Here is a 13511-nt window from a genome sequence, read left to right as displayed (position 1 = left end):
GAGCCAACTGAAAGAGCAGATGTAAAAGCAGAGATTAACCAGCAAACAAAACAAGACAAGAAGGAAACAATAATAAAAATAATAATGATTGATGAAATAAACCAAGGGGAAAACATTTTAAGAAATTTAAAAAGGGAACCAGAGATGCAGGAAGACATTTTTTAAAGGGAGATAGGGGCATGGGTTATTTTTTGAAAGCTAGATAATGGAAAAGGGCTGAGATGGGAGAAATGTTTAAAATGAATTAGACAAGATGTAGATGCAGATAGGGATAAAGATCCAAGAAAGGAATATTGGAGGCAAGTTAAAAAACAAACAGCTAAAGCTTTAAAGCGGACAAGAGATGACGGATAGAAAGGATTTGTTTTTATAATGGTGGCATGATTAAGTTAGAATAGGGATAGAAATAAGAGGGGGGGAATATTAGTATACACATTTTTATACAATAAAAATAATAAGATTAGAAATTAAATGATACTATTATTATGTATGTTTAAACAATATTGTGATTGGCATTGGAATAATGTATTGAAACAATGAATAATTAAATAATTAAATCTATAATTTAATACAAATTGTGTATTAAAAATTTAATACAAATTGTGTTTGTTCTCCAAAGCAAATGTTTCATTACATAGTGCACTGAAGATGTTACCTAATCAGATAATGAAAACAAGTTTAGAGAGCACCAAGAACTCCACAGTTCAACCTAGTTCCACATATATTCTCTTTTATTGGCACAACAGAACAGTATGTTTTTATTTCAGATTCTAGCCCAAAGATTTAAAATCATCTTGATGCTCATATAGCTTGCATCATTCTCTTAACATGTCCTCAGCATGCAGACATCATGCCAGAGAAATCACCTCTATTTAGTATTTTCAGTATACCTTGAGAAAGATGGAAATTACAAATGAAAGTGAATATAATGTTGTAGAATCTAATCTGGGTTGATGACCAGTGGTTTTATCTTCCGAGCTTTTGTGCTGGAGTCCATCTTCAGAGAACTTCTCTCTCCCTAGCTCAGAAGAAAAAACCTTTGGTTCTGGTGACCGATCCAGATTAGATCCTGCAAGATAGCAGTTACAAGTAGGACTCTCACTATTGCCAATGTTTAATTGATCACTGCCAAATTTACTGATGACCATTCCAATCCGTCTCACCTTATCTCCAGGAAGTCTGATCTATAGGTCACCAATAATGGTCACTACAATTAGTATCGGATTCTTAACTGAATAGAAAAATATGCCCAGTGATATTAATCTCTCTATGAAACGATCAACATTTACATTCTTAAGATTATAATCAAAGCCCAGTGCATTAAATCAGGATCAATATTAACATATGTGAATACCCACCCATTATTTAAATGGACAGAATACAGTAGTTAACTAATTGGTGAGAATCCTTCATGCCAGAGATTCAATAATATGCACACATTCTCATTGTGTAAATGGATGAAACAAAATAATTTCCAGCCTAAATCAATCAGACATGTATGCCTCAACAGTCTCTTAACAGGACTCATGTTTGCATTACAGTCAAAATTTATCTTCATATTTTTCTGCTTTTTCTTCTGGAAGGAGTTCTGCTTTACATTGAAAGGTACAAGAATTATGGCTATCAATATAGCTAAAATGCTTGCTCTTTGCAGTTTAATCACCATTTTAGTGGCAATACTAGTATTTCATTACAGGAGGATGGAATTATAATAAATTACTAATTGCTATTTTGCCATCATCTTATTGGAGATAACCCTTCAATGGGAGAAGTAAATATTCATGCAAAGCAGAAGGTAGTTTCAACTGAGAGATGCCTTTATGGCAACGGATCCCTAACTGCCTTCGAATAGCACAACGAGCTAAATGTTGCAGTGGGCGAGGTTGATTCACTAGGAAAAGAGCTGAATCATAGAACACTTGATACTCCTGTAAAGACATAAAAGAAAAATTAAATGTGGTTTTGTCCATACATGGCACATCAATAGAAAGCATCAAGAGGCAGACGTGTTATACAGAAATTATTATAAAATTCCATGTAAAGAAAAAAATATATTCTGCAACAGATTACACACCCCATGGAGCAATCTTTAAAGTTCTCTGGTTCAAGTATTTTAGGAACACACATTATATATGTTCCTATATGTACAGTAGTACTGTATTATATAGATTTCCAGATTCTAAACCACTTTCTCCATGTGCTAAGCTGTATCTGTTGTCTGTATCAGGACAGTCAAGAGTTAAATATCTATTTAAAAAGGTGTGCATTTTCACCCACTATTATTTTTCTAACATTTATTGTTCAGTCTTGCTATAACTTCCAGATTTGGTTTTTTTATTGGTAAAACAGTTTATAATATCTGTTACTGTTCTTATATCACAGTTCAGCCACCCAGCTAAGCTTAGGTTCTTTTAGATACTCTACTTTATATTTCAAGAGTATATATAATTTGTGAAATTAAATCCCCACACATAGAACTAGTTGCCAAAGACCTTATTTAGAACCCATGTTATGGGAAAGGATCAAATGATGGAGTATCTTTATTTTTTTAAAAAAAGCAGTAAGATTTAATTTTAAAAATAAATGCCAAATCCATGGTTGGACAATACCTTTGTTAGGATCAATTAGAGCAGGGGTGTAAAACTCAATTTCACTGAGGGCTGCATCAGAGCTGTGTTTGACCTCAGAGGGGCTGGGGGTCGTAACCAGTTTGACATCACTTGTGCCTGTGGTGGCCCACGCAGGGCTGAGGGATCTATTGTCTCCAGGGGAGGAAGGCAAGACCAGGGAGAGCGCCAAATGATGGCCTCCTGCAGCCCTCTGCCAGAAAAAATGGAGCTCGCAGTCCTCCCAAGCTCTGTTTTCACTGACAGAGGCACCATGGGCTGGTACTTCGCTGTTTGTAGGGCAGCCCAGGAGGCCCGATCTAATCACCCCAAGGGCTGTATCCAGCCTCTGGACCTTGAGTTTCACAACCCTGAATTACAGTAATACAAAAGAGTGTAATAACTTTTGAATTTTCAAGAATTCTGTTTATGTTAAATTGAGAATCCCTGTACTCAGAGGGAAAAGTTCTAGACTTACCAATGCTTTTTTTTACTGCATAGAAATCTCTCTCCCACCCTGCAATATTTCTCCAGTCATAACCAGAACATACCATCATGTGATTCTTCTACATCAACCTATGTTCAGTGATACACCATATAATAATATAATTCGATCATTACAGGGAGAATTAATCTATGAGAGCATACATTGCCTCTCAAACAATGTGATGGGAGCCCAAATTAAACAAGTAGTTTTGGAGTTATCACAGGAACAGGGAGGTTGTAGAGGGCGTAGAGAGAATGGCCTTGAGAGATAGGAGGAAGAGCCCTTACTTAACGAGTAGTCATGAATTCTAATTCATGATTTGAACTCGATTTCTGAGTGAGTGGTCAGATGGTAGCAAAAATGCAAGCAGGGTATGGTTGCTTATTTCAAAAGCTTTCTGGAAAGCAGTCCTAATACATACAATCCAATTGTAAAAACTAATTCTTGTAAAGATCTGATTACTTGAATCTAAGCTATGGCTAGAAGTCAAACTGATATATGACTGTTTACTTCTCTTTTAGAAAAAAGGAATGGTACCTAAAAAAACTGTCAAATTTCTCAGCTACCATTTCCCCATCTTTCTCCATATGCTGTAGTATAAGTCCTGATCTCACTCAGCAAGAAAAAGCCAAAGGATAACATAATGATAGAAGAGTATGACTTATAAGTAATGATGAACAATAAAAGTACTGTTTCTTACATGCCACATTTCAGTGGGTACAGATCCTACCCAGGAATCACAGGACACTACTCGGTCATAAGAATTCAGAATTATTTCCATAGATCGAGGTGATGAGGCACAAAACTTTAGCATCTAAGTGCAGAAGCATTAACGGAAAGAACAAAAGAAAATAAAAAGCATGAATATCTTGGAAGGGAAAAGGAATGTTTTCAACCAAAAGCCCTATATTCTTACAGCACCTATAGGAAGTACAATCTGAGAGGAACATTAAAAACAGCATTGTGTCAGTTTTCATCCAGGAGATGGTTCCTATTTTTAAAGCTGGTGTGGACTTTGAAGAGAGAGAAAATGGCTACATGACTGGCTCTACCATTTAAAACAAGTGCCTCTCATTGTAAAAGCTTTAGGTAGTGCTACTCATTCCTCTTAGATGTCTAATAGGAGACAGCTTGTTTGGCATCCTCTACTTTCTGTATTGAAACTGAAACACAAAATCTCTTGTCCTTACCCAGAAAGGAAACTGTCCTAAGTTGGCAATACATTTAAAAAACTTACAAACATTATTCTGTACATATATTATTGTCAAATTATTTTATGCAATCCAAAAATCAGTCAACAATTTCAAGAAACTGTCAAGGAATCACTAGAATTGAAGGCTTACTTTAGGATTCTTACCTTAGGATTAATAAAGGCAGCACCATGGTTGAGCAACGTAGCTATAATTTTTTCAGGCTCTTCCTCCAGGTAATCTTCCACTGCTTGCAAAGCACAGTCCATAGGAGTATTATCAGCACAATTACTAATATTCACTTCTGCCCCATGCTGTAGCAGGAGCTCCACAATACCAATGTGACAGTTGCTGCAGGCATTGTGCAGTGGAGTATGGTTCTTTCGGCCAGCAATCTGAACATTGGCCCCACTATCCAGAAGTTGCTTTACCACTTGATAGTAGCGGCCAGCTTCCTCAGGTTTATCTGCACTGGCACAAGCAGTGTTAAGAGCAGTCTCCCCTTCCTGATTTCTATGAGCAATATTTGCTCCATAGGAAAGATAGAGTTTGACATGGTCCTCTAAACCATGCCTGCTAGCCACATGCAATGGGGAAGCATGGCCATCTCTTGATTTCTGGTTCACTAGAGCTCCATATTCCAGTAATAGCTGAGCACACCTGAAAGGCACAGAGTTGCATTAAGGAATTTTGCAATTGCCCTACAATCAACTACTATTTAATTTTACGTTCTGTTGGCTTTAAAATATATTTTAAAATATTGCAGAAATAGATTTGGGTGCACATAGCTAAATGCTGTTAAGCACTCTTGCACTCCTTGTAATTATATCAAGTATGGCTTCATTCCACTATATCCAGTTACTCTCTTTTCAGATCCTATTAAATGCAGATTTCAATTATTTCTTTTATTATGAGGTAACCATGTAAACAAGTCAAACGTTATTAAAATTTAATTCTGAATTAAGTATTACAAAATGCACTTCATTGCAGTTTAAAAAGAATGTTATTCATGGGTCCCAGAGAAGGCTAAAGGCAGAAGCTATGTAAGAGAAAATGTAAAACAAGCATTTCCGCATTAACTCATATCTACATACTGCTAAAACTCTCATATCTGCCCTATTATTTGTATCCTTCAATTGGGTGAAATGCTGTGTCATATGGCAACAGTTTCTAAATCAACATACCTGAAATGGACTAATTTACAGAATGTGTCAAAATCTAGGGCCCATAATTCCTGTGGGATTTAAATTTGGGAAAGTTGTAGCTGCTTCAGTACTATTGTACTGCTGCAATCAGCCGCAGTCATGTGATTGTCATTTCCAATGCTCCCTGCCAGATTCCTATAAGAAAAGCCAATGGGGAACTCAGCAGGAATTTCTTCCTGCTCCTGAGCTTCTTAGAGAGGATGTCAGGATGAAAACAGCTCTGTGGACAAGCAGAGCCAACATTTACTATACCAATTGATTCCTATACCAATTGGTTCCAATGATCCTTTCTGGATCAAAGACAGAGATGCAAATTGCCTAGTTTCTCCTTATGGTTGTTCTTCCTCACAATGAGAACCTCAAGACAGTGATCATAAATATAAGAATACTAATATTTATTTTTCTAATGTGTAGAAACTTAAAATAAACACCAAAAAGCAACACAAGAGGGCCACTGTAAGTTTTAAGGGCACAGAAAATAACGGGGCTTACTTGAATATTAGGAATTTTATTTTAAGAATAAATGTGTCCTTGTGGGAAAGGTTTTTTTTTAAGGATTGGAGAAATGACAATTCATAAGGGCAATTAGAGATATATTTAAGAAATTATGCAGGGACCTATGATTTTGATTCAATCATATCAGCTATGTCTAGTCTTCTTAAGAAAAGTTTGTTCCCAAAGATGTTACAGTATAATATACGCAGTAAAATTTACTTGAAAAAATATGAACAAGACTCTGAATAAGAATTTATTACTAGATATAGAAAAAAATGAGTAAGGTTTTAAAAATAAGAAATAAATAAAAATAATAATCCTACATAACATTTGGAATATTTTTGTTTTGGGGAAATTTTTGAAGTGCTAAAGAAACTTGTAATAAAGATCAACAAACATCTGAATAAATTACTAAGAGATACTGCCCAGTATAGAAGAAAAAAAAGGACTACATTCAGTGTATTCAACCAGGGATCAAATGGAATTTGTTGTTGTATCTATTGATACCTTAATTGAAAAAAAAGGGTATACTGGATATGCTTATATTTAATGAGATATAAAATCCTTTCCCCCTAGGCATCAGGAAAGGCTTTTGGCCAATAAATCCTTAGTCATCCAACTCTATCCCAAATTAAGGTCATAAAAAGTCATAAAAAGATGAAAAAGTTTGGAGAACTTTTTAAAGAAGTAATTATTTCTCATTACATTAAATTGTAATCTTTTGTTTATAATAAGACACTGGGAAACAACAATTTAAGAAGTATGGACACACTTATACAGGCAGAAAATTACCTAAAGTTGAGAGAGAAGAGGTGGAATGCATATGTGAACAGGATTGGTTGTTATTTGGAATGTTGTGTTTGGAGCTTGTCTTCTGTGAAGGGGAAATTATTCTTCTCATGTTAAACTTGGATTTTCTTTTGTTTAGAGCAGGATGTTGGGGCCATTTTATGCCTTTTTAAGTAGGATTTTGTTATAATTAAGAGCTGAGATGTAGAATGTTGAGTTTTATACAGGACAATTAATGTAAAAAATTTAAATACTCTGGATGTTTTGCTGATAACTGAATTGAAGAAGACATTATTTGATTTGCCAATTATTAAAGAGATGGATTATGGGATGAAGAGTTTATATTTGTTAGATAAGAAGTGAAGAGATAATGGAATTGTTTATACTTGTAATGATGGTGGGAAGTCTCTGTCTTGTGGTAAGATGGTTTCTTTTTATCCCTTTTCTTGCATTTTTCTTCTTGTTTTTCTATTCTAGTTATTCAAAACTTTTAATAAAATTGTTTTTTTTTAAAGTTGCTCCACTCCCATTGCTTTTCTACCCACCTAGTTATTCTATTTCTCAATTTAGATAAGGAAGTATCTATGAAACAATGGGTCATGGATTATGCAGTTCAGATAATAAAATATAAAAGGTTTCTATATACCCTTCTGTCAACATTGAAGATACAGAAGATTTCCATAGAAATACTCTGCCTTCAAAAAGTAATTAATGTACAGCTTCTTACATATCTTTTCCTCCCAGGAGAGTATCTTAACATTAAAGAATAATTCTTTTACTTGAAGAACCTTGTTTGCTATTTTACAAAATATGCCACCACTTTCCTATTAACCTGTCTTTAATTTTCCTTCAAGCCATCACACCCACAATTCTTTCAACTTCCCAGACATACGGCAAAGTTTCCTGAGTGGTGCACAAATGCAACGGGGCCAGCCCCTCTTCTGAAAGAATATTAGCATTAGCACCATAACGTAGGAGCAGACGGGTGCATTCTTCATGATGGTTGGCACAGCTATCATGCAAAGCAGCTTTCCCACCAATAACTGCATTGACATCTGCCCCTTTCAAAAGCAGATGTTTCACACAGTCTTGATAGCCCCTGGCAGCTGTTATTCGCAATGGAGATGTGTGTTTCTTTTGAGCAGTCAACACCCACAACCCTGTAAAACCAACAAAGACAAAGATAATTGGTTGGACAAAAGCTTCCTGTATCAAAACATGGTAAAAAATACTGTCAGTTATCCAATTATGTTGGTTGGCATTAAACTGAAGACACTTTTTCCCTGTATCACATTCGTTACAGCTAATTCTGTTGATGGGCATCAGCTGAAGACTATTTTACGTATAAGTTGTTTATTCAGAATTCATTTATTTTAGAACATACACGAGAACTTTCACAAAGATATAATATAAATGAAGGGATAATAAAGCTACTAGTTATGATAATAAAATTAAATATTCACAATCCTCACACCATAAAATGGCTCCACAAGAAGCTTACACAATACAAATAACTCAAACATGCTAACTTGTGGATTTCCAAGAAATGATAGTGCCTTAAATACTAAAAATATAAAATCTGGTCTAGGTGGAAGTTTGGCCTGACTCAATTTTCTTACATAGTCTGAGGAAATACTATGCTGTTTTAGGATTAACTTGAGCACTAGAATGAAAATACAGAGGAAGAATAAAAGATGTTAAACATAAAAACAATGAACTCCAGCCTTCTATAGTCTTCTGCTTTAATGGTACATTTCTTTACACTGTTTTTTTTAAAGAGGATGATATTTGGCTGTGTGAGAAGAAGAAAAAGAAATATGTTATATTTTAAATGTTTTGCTTTTCACCCAATTCCTGAGGATTATAGTTTGGTGACAGTCATTAGTGAAATAGCTTCAAATATATACTAAAATGATACAGGGATAGATATAAATGTAGGTCTTGCCTCAGAAATAGAAACTAAAGACTCTAAAGCCAAATAGAGATTGAAAACTATTGTTATAAAATAACATGTTAGAGAAATCTTAATCTCAAGAAGAAGAATTATAACTAACAGCAACATATTAAATTTATATGCTGCCCACCTCCCAGTGACTCTGGGTGGTCAATTCTAGGAAATCTTAACTGTTACTATTAATTCAGTCTTAGAATACCTACGGTATGTTGCAATAATGTTTATAAACGATATCACTTTACATACAATTCTAATTTCTTCAGTTTTACTTTCTTATCAAATTTTCAGATAAGAATGAAAATAGATGCTTTAAATATATTTAATTATTCTTCTCTATTTTTATTGCAAGGTTTAAAAGATGTTTACAATTCAAGCAAAGATTGTACTACTAATTGGAAACATAACAATATTGTACCGATATTCCTTCCTTCCGATTACAATAGTGAAAAAAAATTTTTTTTAAATAATGACCAAAAACATGGGAAGCTTAAACATGGAAGTAGACTGAACACAGGCAAGGTAGTAGTATGGTAAAAGGCTATCTGGGAAATAAACTTGTCTGGGCCTCAATTTACCCAAAGCTGCCTTTTCCCCCCCCCAGCTAAAATAATTAACACATATTTCTTCCATTTCATTTCTTATGTAATTAAATCATATATTACAAGCCTTTGTTCCACAATACAAAGAGATAATGTTTGTCTAAAATCTGAAGAAAAATGAACAACATTACTTGTTTTCTTTCTGCAAAAAATTACCCATCTTACCCTGATCAGCTGACCATTCTAGCTCTTCCACCTGGGTCTCCACAATCAAGTTGGAAGTGATTTTATCTTTAAAAATGCTTTGGATCCTTGGCAAGTCTCCTGTGTAAAGGGCATTGTGAAGAGCAGGATCCCGACAGTATTCAAGATGTCTGGTGGGCTTGGGGAGAGAAAGGAGGCTCCTGGCAGTTGGATGATACCTCTGGCTGGCCCACTGGCGAGATGCAGCCCTCTGCCGTTCTTCCCACTCCAGCTTTTCTCGTTGCAAGCGCAAGGAGCGCAGAGTGGAAGAGGTGAATACAAAAGTTTCCTTTGACATTCTTCTAAGCAAGAAAGGAATTCAGCGTTTTTTACACAGTTACCCAACTCATCAACCCCAAATCATTTATGAAAACAACTGATACTTCCAATTTTCAAAAGCTACTATTATGACAAGGTCTCACTGACAAGAACATCTGCGTACTTATTACCCAGGGTTATAAATAGAATTGAGTAATCATCATAGAAGCAGTGTCATCTTTCTTTTTAGAACTGAGCAAAAAAAGAAGGCAAGTTCTCAAATTCAATTAGAAAATCAGTAATAAATCAACATATGCCGCCTAATAACAAAACTATAATGAAAATATAATAGATGATTAAAACAAGACAGATTATATTTGAACCTAAACAAAATTACTTACCGATTTAATCCCAGCCATATATATATATATGAAAATAACTTTAGATGGCAAAGGAACTTGACATTTAAATACTGTTTCAAAATATCAGCCAAATTGAAAATAAATTAATTATTGTTGATATATAATAAGAATACAAGTTTATAAAAATTTGCAACACAGGTGGGAATTCAGCTGGTTCTCACTGGTTCACCTGAACTGTTAGTTAATTGCTTATGCAGTTCGGAGAACCGGCTAAAATATGAAAGTGCAAGAGAGATTTCCCCCTTCTCTCTCTTTTCAGTTAATAGCTCCAAACAGACAGCCAAGAACCACTTAACAGTTGCAACTGGAATGCAGCTGATGCACATTGAATAAAGTCAATAAACAACAGAAACTGACAGGATTAGGGCAGGGAAACCTATCAATCACCCATCTCGGGATGGGATTAATTTCTTCCCTTCAGGAAGGACAAGATTACAAACATTTTCATTATAAAGAGTATTACGTAACTTTTCTGTGATCAGCAGAAACTCCCGGAGTTCCCCAAGACTTTTTATAGCTGCTGCAGTGTTGGGGGTCTCTTCCAAGTACAAGGAATATTTTTCAACATAGTCCTTTAAAGAAATTCTTTTTTTCTCATTCGGCGCACTTGAAGACCATGATTCATAATAGCAATTCTGTTCTCAAATAATAAGAATTCAGCCTAGAGCACATCTGTTAATAATATCTCAAGACAGCAAGGCATGGCTTTTCTACAACTCAAGAACGGTAAAAAAAATGTGCTCATTCAAGAATGAACTACAATGGACTTCTGGTGGCCCCTCCCTCGTTGACAGACTGGAGACCATGATCATGCGCGGCTTCGTTCCGTACTCTCTTGTCGGAGGGCCCCGAGAATTTGTTTTGGGGCCAGAACCTGTAGGGGCAGTGAAGAAAGGGGAGACCACCAGCTGGATCGAGGGGAGCCGCATCTCCCCTCTCTGGCTAGACATATTCTCCTCCTCCAAAGGGCTGTAGTGGTGGTCAAATATGGCCACCCTGAAGAGGAAGAGTTAACCAGGACAAAGATTGTGCTGGAGCTGTGAAGAAGAGAACAGTGTGAAAACCAGGATAACCGGGCACAATATCTGGACATAAAGGTACCCTGGAATTAAGATTCTAAGAACATTTTAAGAAAGATGGTAAAGCAGTGAGCGGAGAAAGTGGAAGGGGGGAATTGACAGCTGAAATTGGCTTTTAAATTTGAAAGGAGGAAGCCAAAAGCTCAAATTGGATATATGTGATTTTGGCATTAAAGAGGCATAATTAAAGCTGAACTTGAATGTGTCAAAAAAGAAACAGTAACTGATATTTGGACTAATTGGATCTTTGACATTTAAAAGCCCTAAATAGAGAAAAGAAAGTGGGAGGGGAGGGGAATTTGGATATAACAGAGAGTGCCACCTAATGGTAAAGGAACATTTTGTGATTCTTTAAAAAAGGAGGACTTCTGGTGGTGACGTTAGGATGATCAGAAAGATTGAAGAGCTAGCTCTATTCTTCACCACTCTTTTCTGGTGCTGGAGCGATCCTGAAAGGATACATGAAGCCTGGAGGGAAGCGTGTTGGAATGGGGAAACTCATGGAGCACTTTGGCAATACGCGATCGCCAGCGCGACGGAGAGAAACCCCGTTGAGCTCAGCAACAGAGAGGCTGGCATTTTTTTGATGGTTCCTCCAAAGTCCTAACAGCCAGAAAAAAGGGGAAGCAAGATCGAATGACAGCCTGTGGTGAAGAATAAGGATAAGACAGTGCAAAGAGCTAGCATTATAGAGGATTTTAAAAATAAAGATTCGTACTGTATCAATGAAGAGTAATCTATTGTAACCCGATAAAGTGACAAGAAAGCAGAGGTGAGAATGATCGGAGAGTGACTGGGAACGATAGATAGCTGAGAGTGGCAGGACACTTTAACAAACAGAATAGATCAAGATAGCGATCCAGGATACCTTCCAAATACTAACTTTTAAACTTTGGAAATTTTTGGAAATCCTAATTTTTGAAAAACTGTGAAGTGAGAGTTTAACACAAGTTACTGGGCTGTGAGCACTACGTTTTGCTAAGGACTGATAGACATTGAGAAACAGCTGAAGTAACGGAAGTGGAGAATGTCTATAGTGAACAGTATTACTCAGCAATTCAATAGTACAACACAGAAGATGGAATCGGAGGGAAATTTTGAGAGACTGAAATACTAATAAGAATTGGATAAATTGATAACTTTTATTCTTTTTGAACTTTTAAATTGGTGAAGTGGCGAATCTGCCATTTGAACATCTGCTGACTAGTTTTCTTTTTTCTTTTTCTTTCCCTTCTACTGGATACAATAATTTCTGGAAATTATTATTAAGTATAAAATTAATTGGTATTTAAACCCAGATATATTATAATATATACTTTAGATTTAGATTTAAACGATAATCAATTTAAGCAGAGTTTAGTGTAATTAACTGGGAGTTGCTACTACTACTTAATTCATTTTATATATGCCTAATTAAGATAAATAAATAATTAGTTAAAGTTCTAGGTAGATTATACTTACAGTTATATATTGATATTTAATAGATTATTTAAATTCTTCTCTTTATATTTTGTATTTATATTAACATAGAATTTAGATTCTCTGATGTTTATCATAATGCTTATATTCACAATTTAAACTGTAAATTATACTTACATTGATGCATATACATTTACATATCTGAAGAGTTTTGTTTTGATAGCTATATAGTTAGATATACCTAGATATTTACCTTGCAAGTATAGAATTGTGATTAGTGAGACTTTATATAAGAACGTAACATTATAAAAGCTCTTAACAAGTATTATATCTCATTAACGGTTAACTCTTAAGAAAAATAATTTAAAATTGTTTAATGCCAATTTGGGATAATGTTTACATCATTCTTAAAAATCAGAGAGAGATATTAGAAAAAATGTCCACTGTAACTATTACAACAAGTAAGACAGGAAAGAAGACCAAATCAATTCCAGCATCCTCAGCAGCAACAGGATAGATACAAAAGGATACAAAAACAACAGAAGAAACACTAATGGCTGAGAAACAAAGCACCGCTTCGAATGTTAACAGTCAAACCTCGTTACTTACATTAGAAGAATTGATGGCCAAACTTCAAGAAATAATGGTAAAAATCATTCAGAAACAAGAGCTGATATTAACGAACTGAAGGAGGAAATGGGAAAGTTAAAAACAGAAATGAGATCAGATATGTCTAAACTTGATGAAAAGGTAGGGTCAATTCAACAAGCATTGGAAAGAAACGAACACACAATAAAGGAAGTAGAGAAAAGAATGGACCAAAGA

At 35.2% G+C, this 13511-nt stretch overlaps 1 protein-coding gene across 1 annotated transcript; it reads right to left on the bottom strand.

Moving 5' to 3' along the window:
• Positions 1-713: 713 nt before the first annotated feature.
• ASB16 (ankyrin repeat and SOCS box containing 16) lies at positions 714-9955 on the bottom strand. The gene is made up of 5 exons (XM_026717572.2): positions 9491-9955; positions 7665-7932; positions 4451-4943; positions 3794-3907; positions 714-1928 (listed from the first exon to the last, which is right to left on the bottom strand). The coding sequence occupies exons 1-5, from the start codon at positions 9804-9806 to the stop codon at positions 1743-1745; spliced, it is 1377 nt and encodes a 458-aa protein (XP_026573357.1). The 5' UTR covers positions 9807-9955; the 3' UTR covers positions 714-1742.
• Between the last annotated feature and the right edge of the window lie 3556 nt (positions 9956-13511).

The sequence above is a fragment of the Pseudonaja textilis genome, chromosome Z (genome assembly GCF_049901715.1).
Source record: "Pseudonaja textilis isolate UNSWEBS1 chromosome Z, rPseTex1.2, whole genome shotgun sequence".
Classification (NCBI taxonomy): domain Eukaryota; kingdom Metazoa; phylum Chordata; class Lepidosauria; order Squamata; family Elapidae; genus Pseudonaja; species Pseudonaja textilis.
This window is presented reverse-complemented; position numbering and strand designations above follow the sequence as displayed.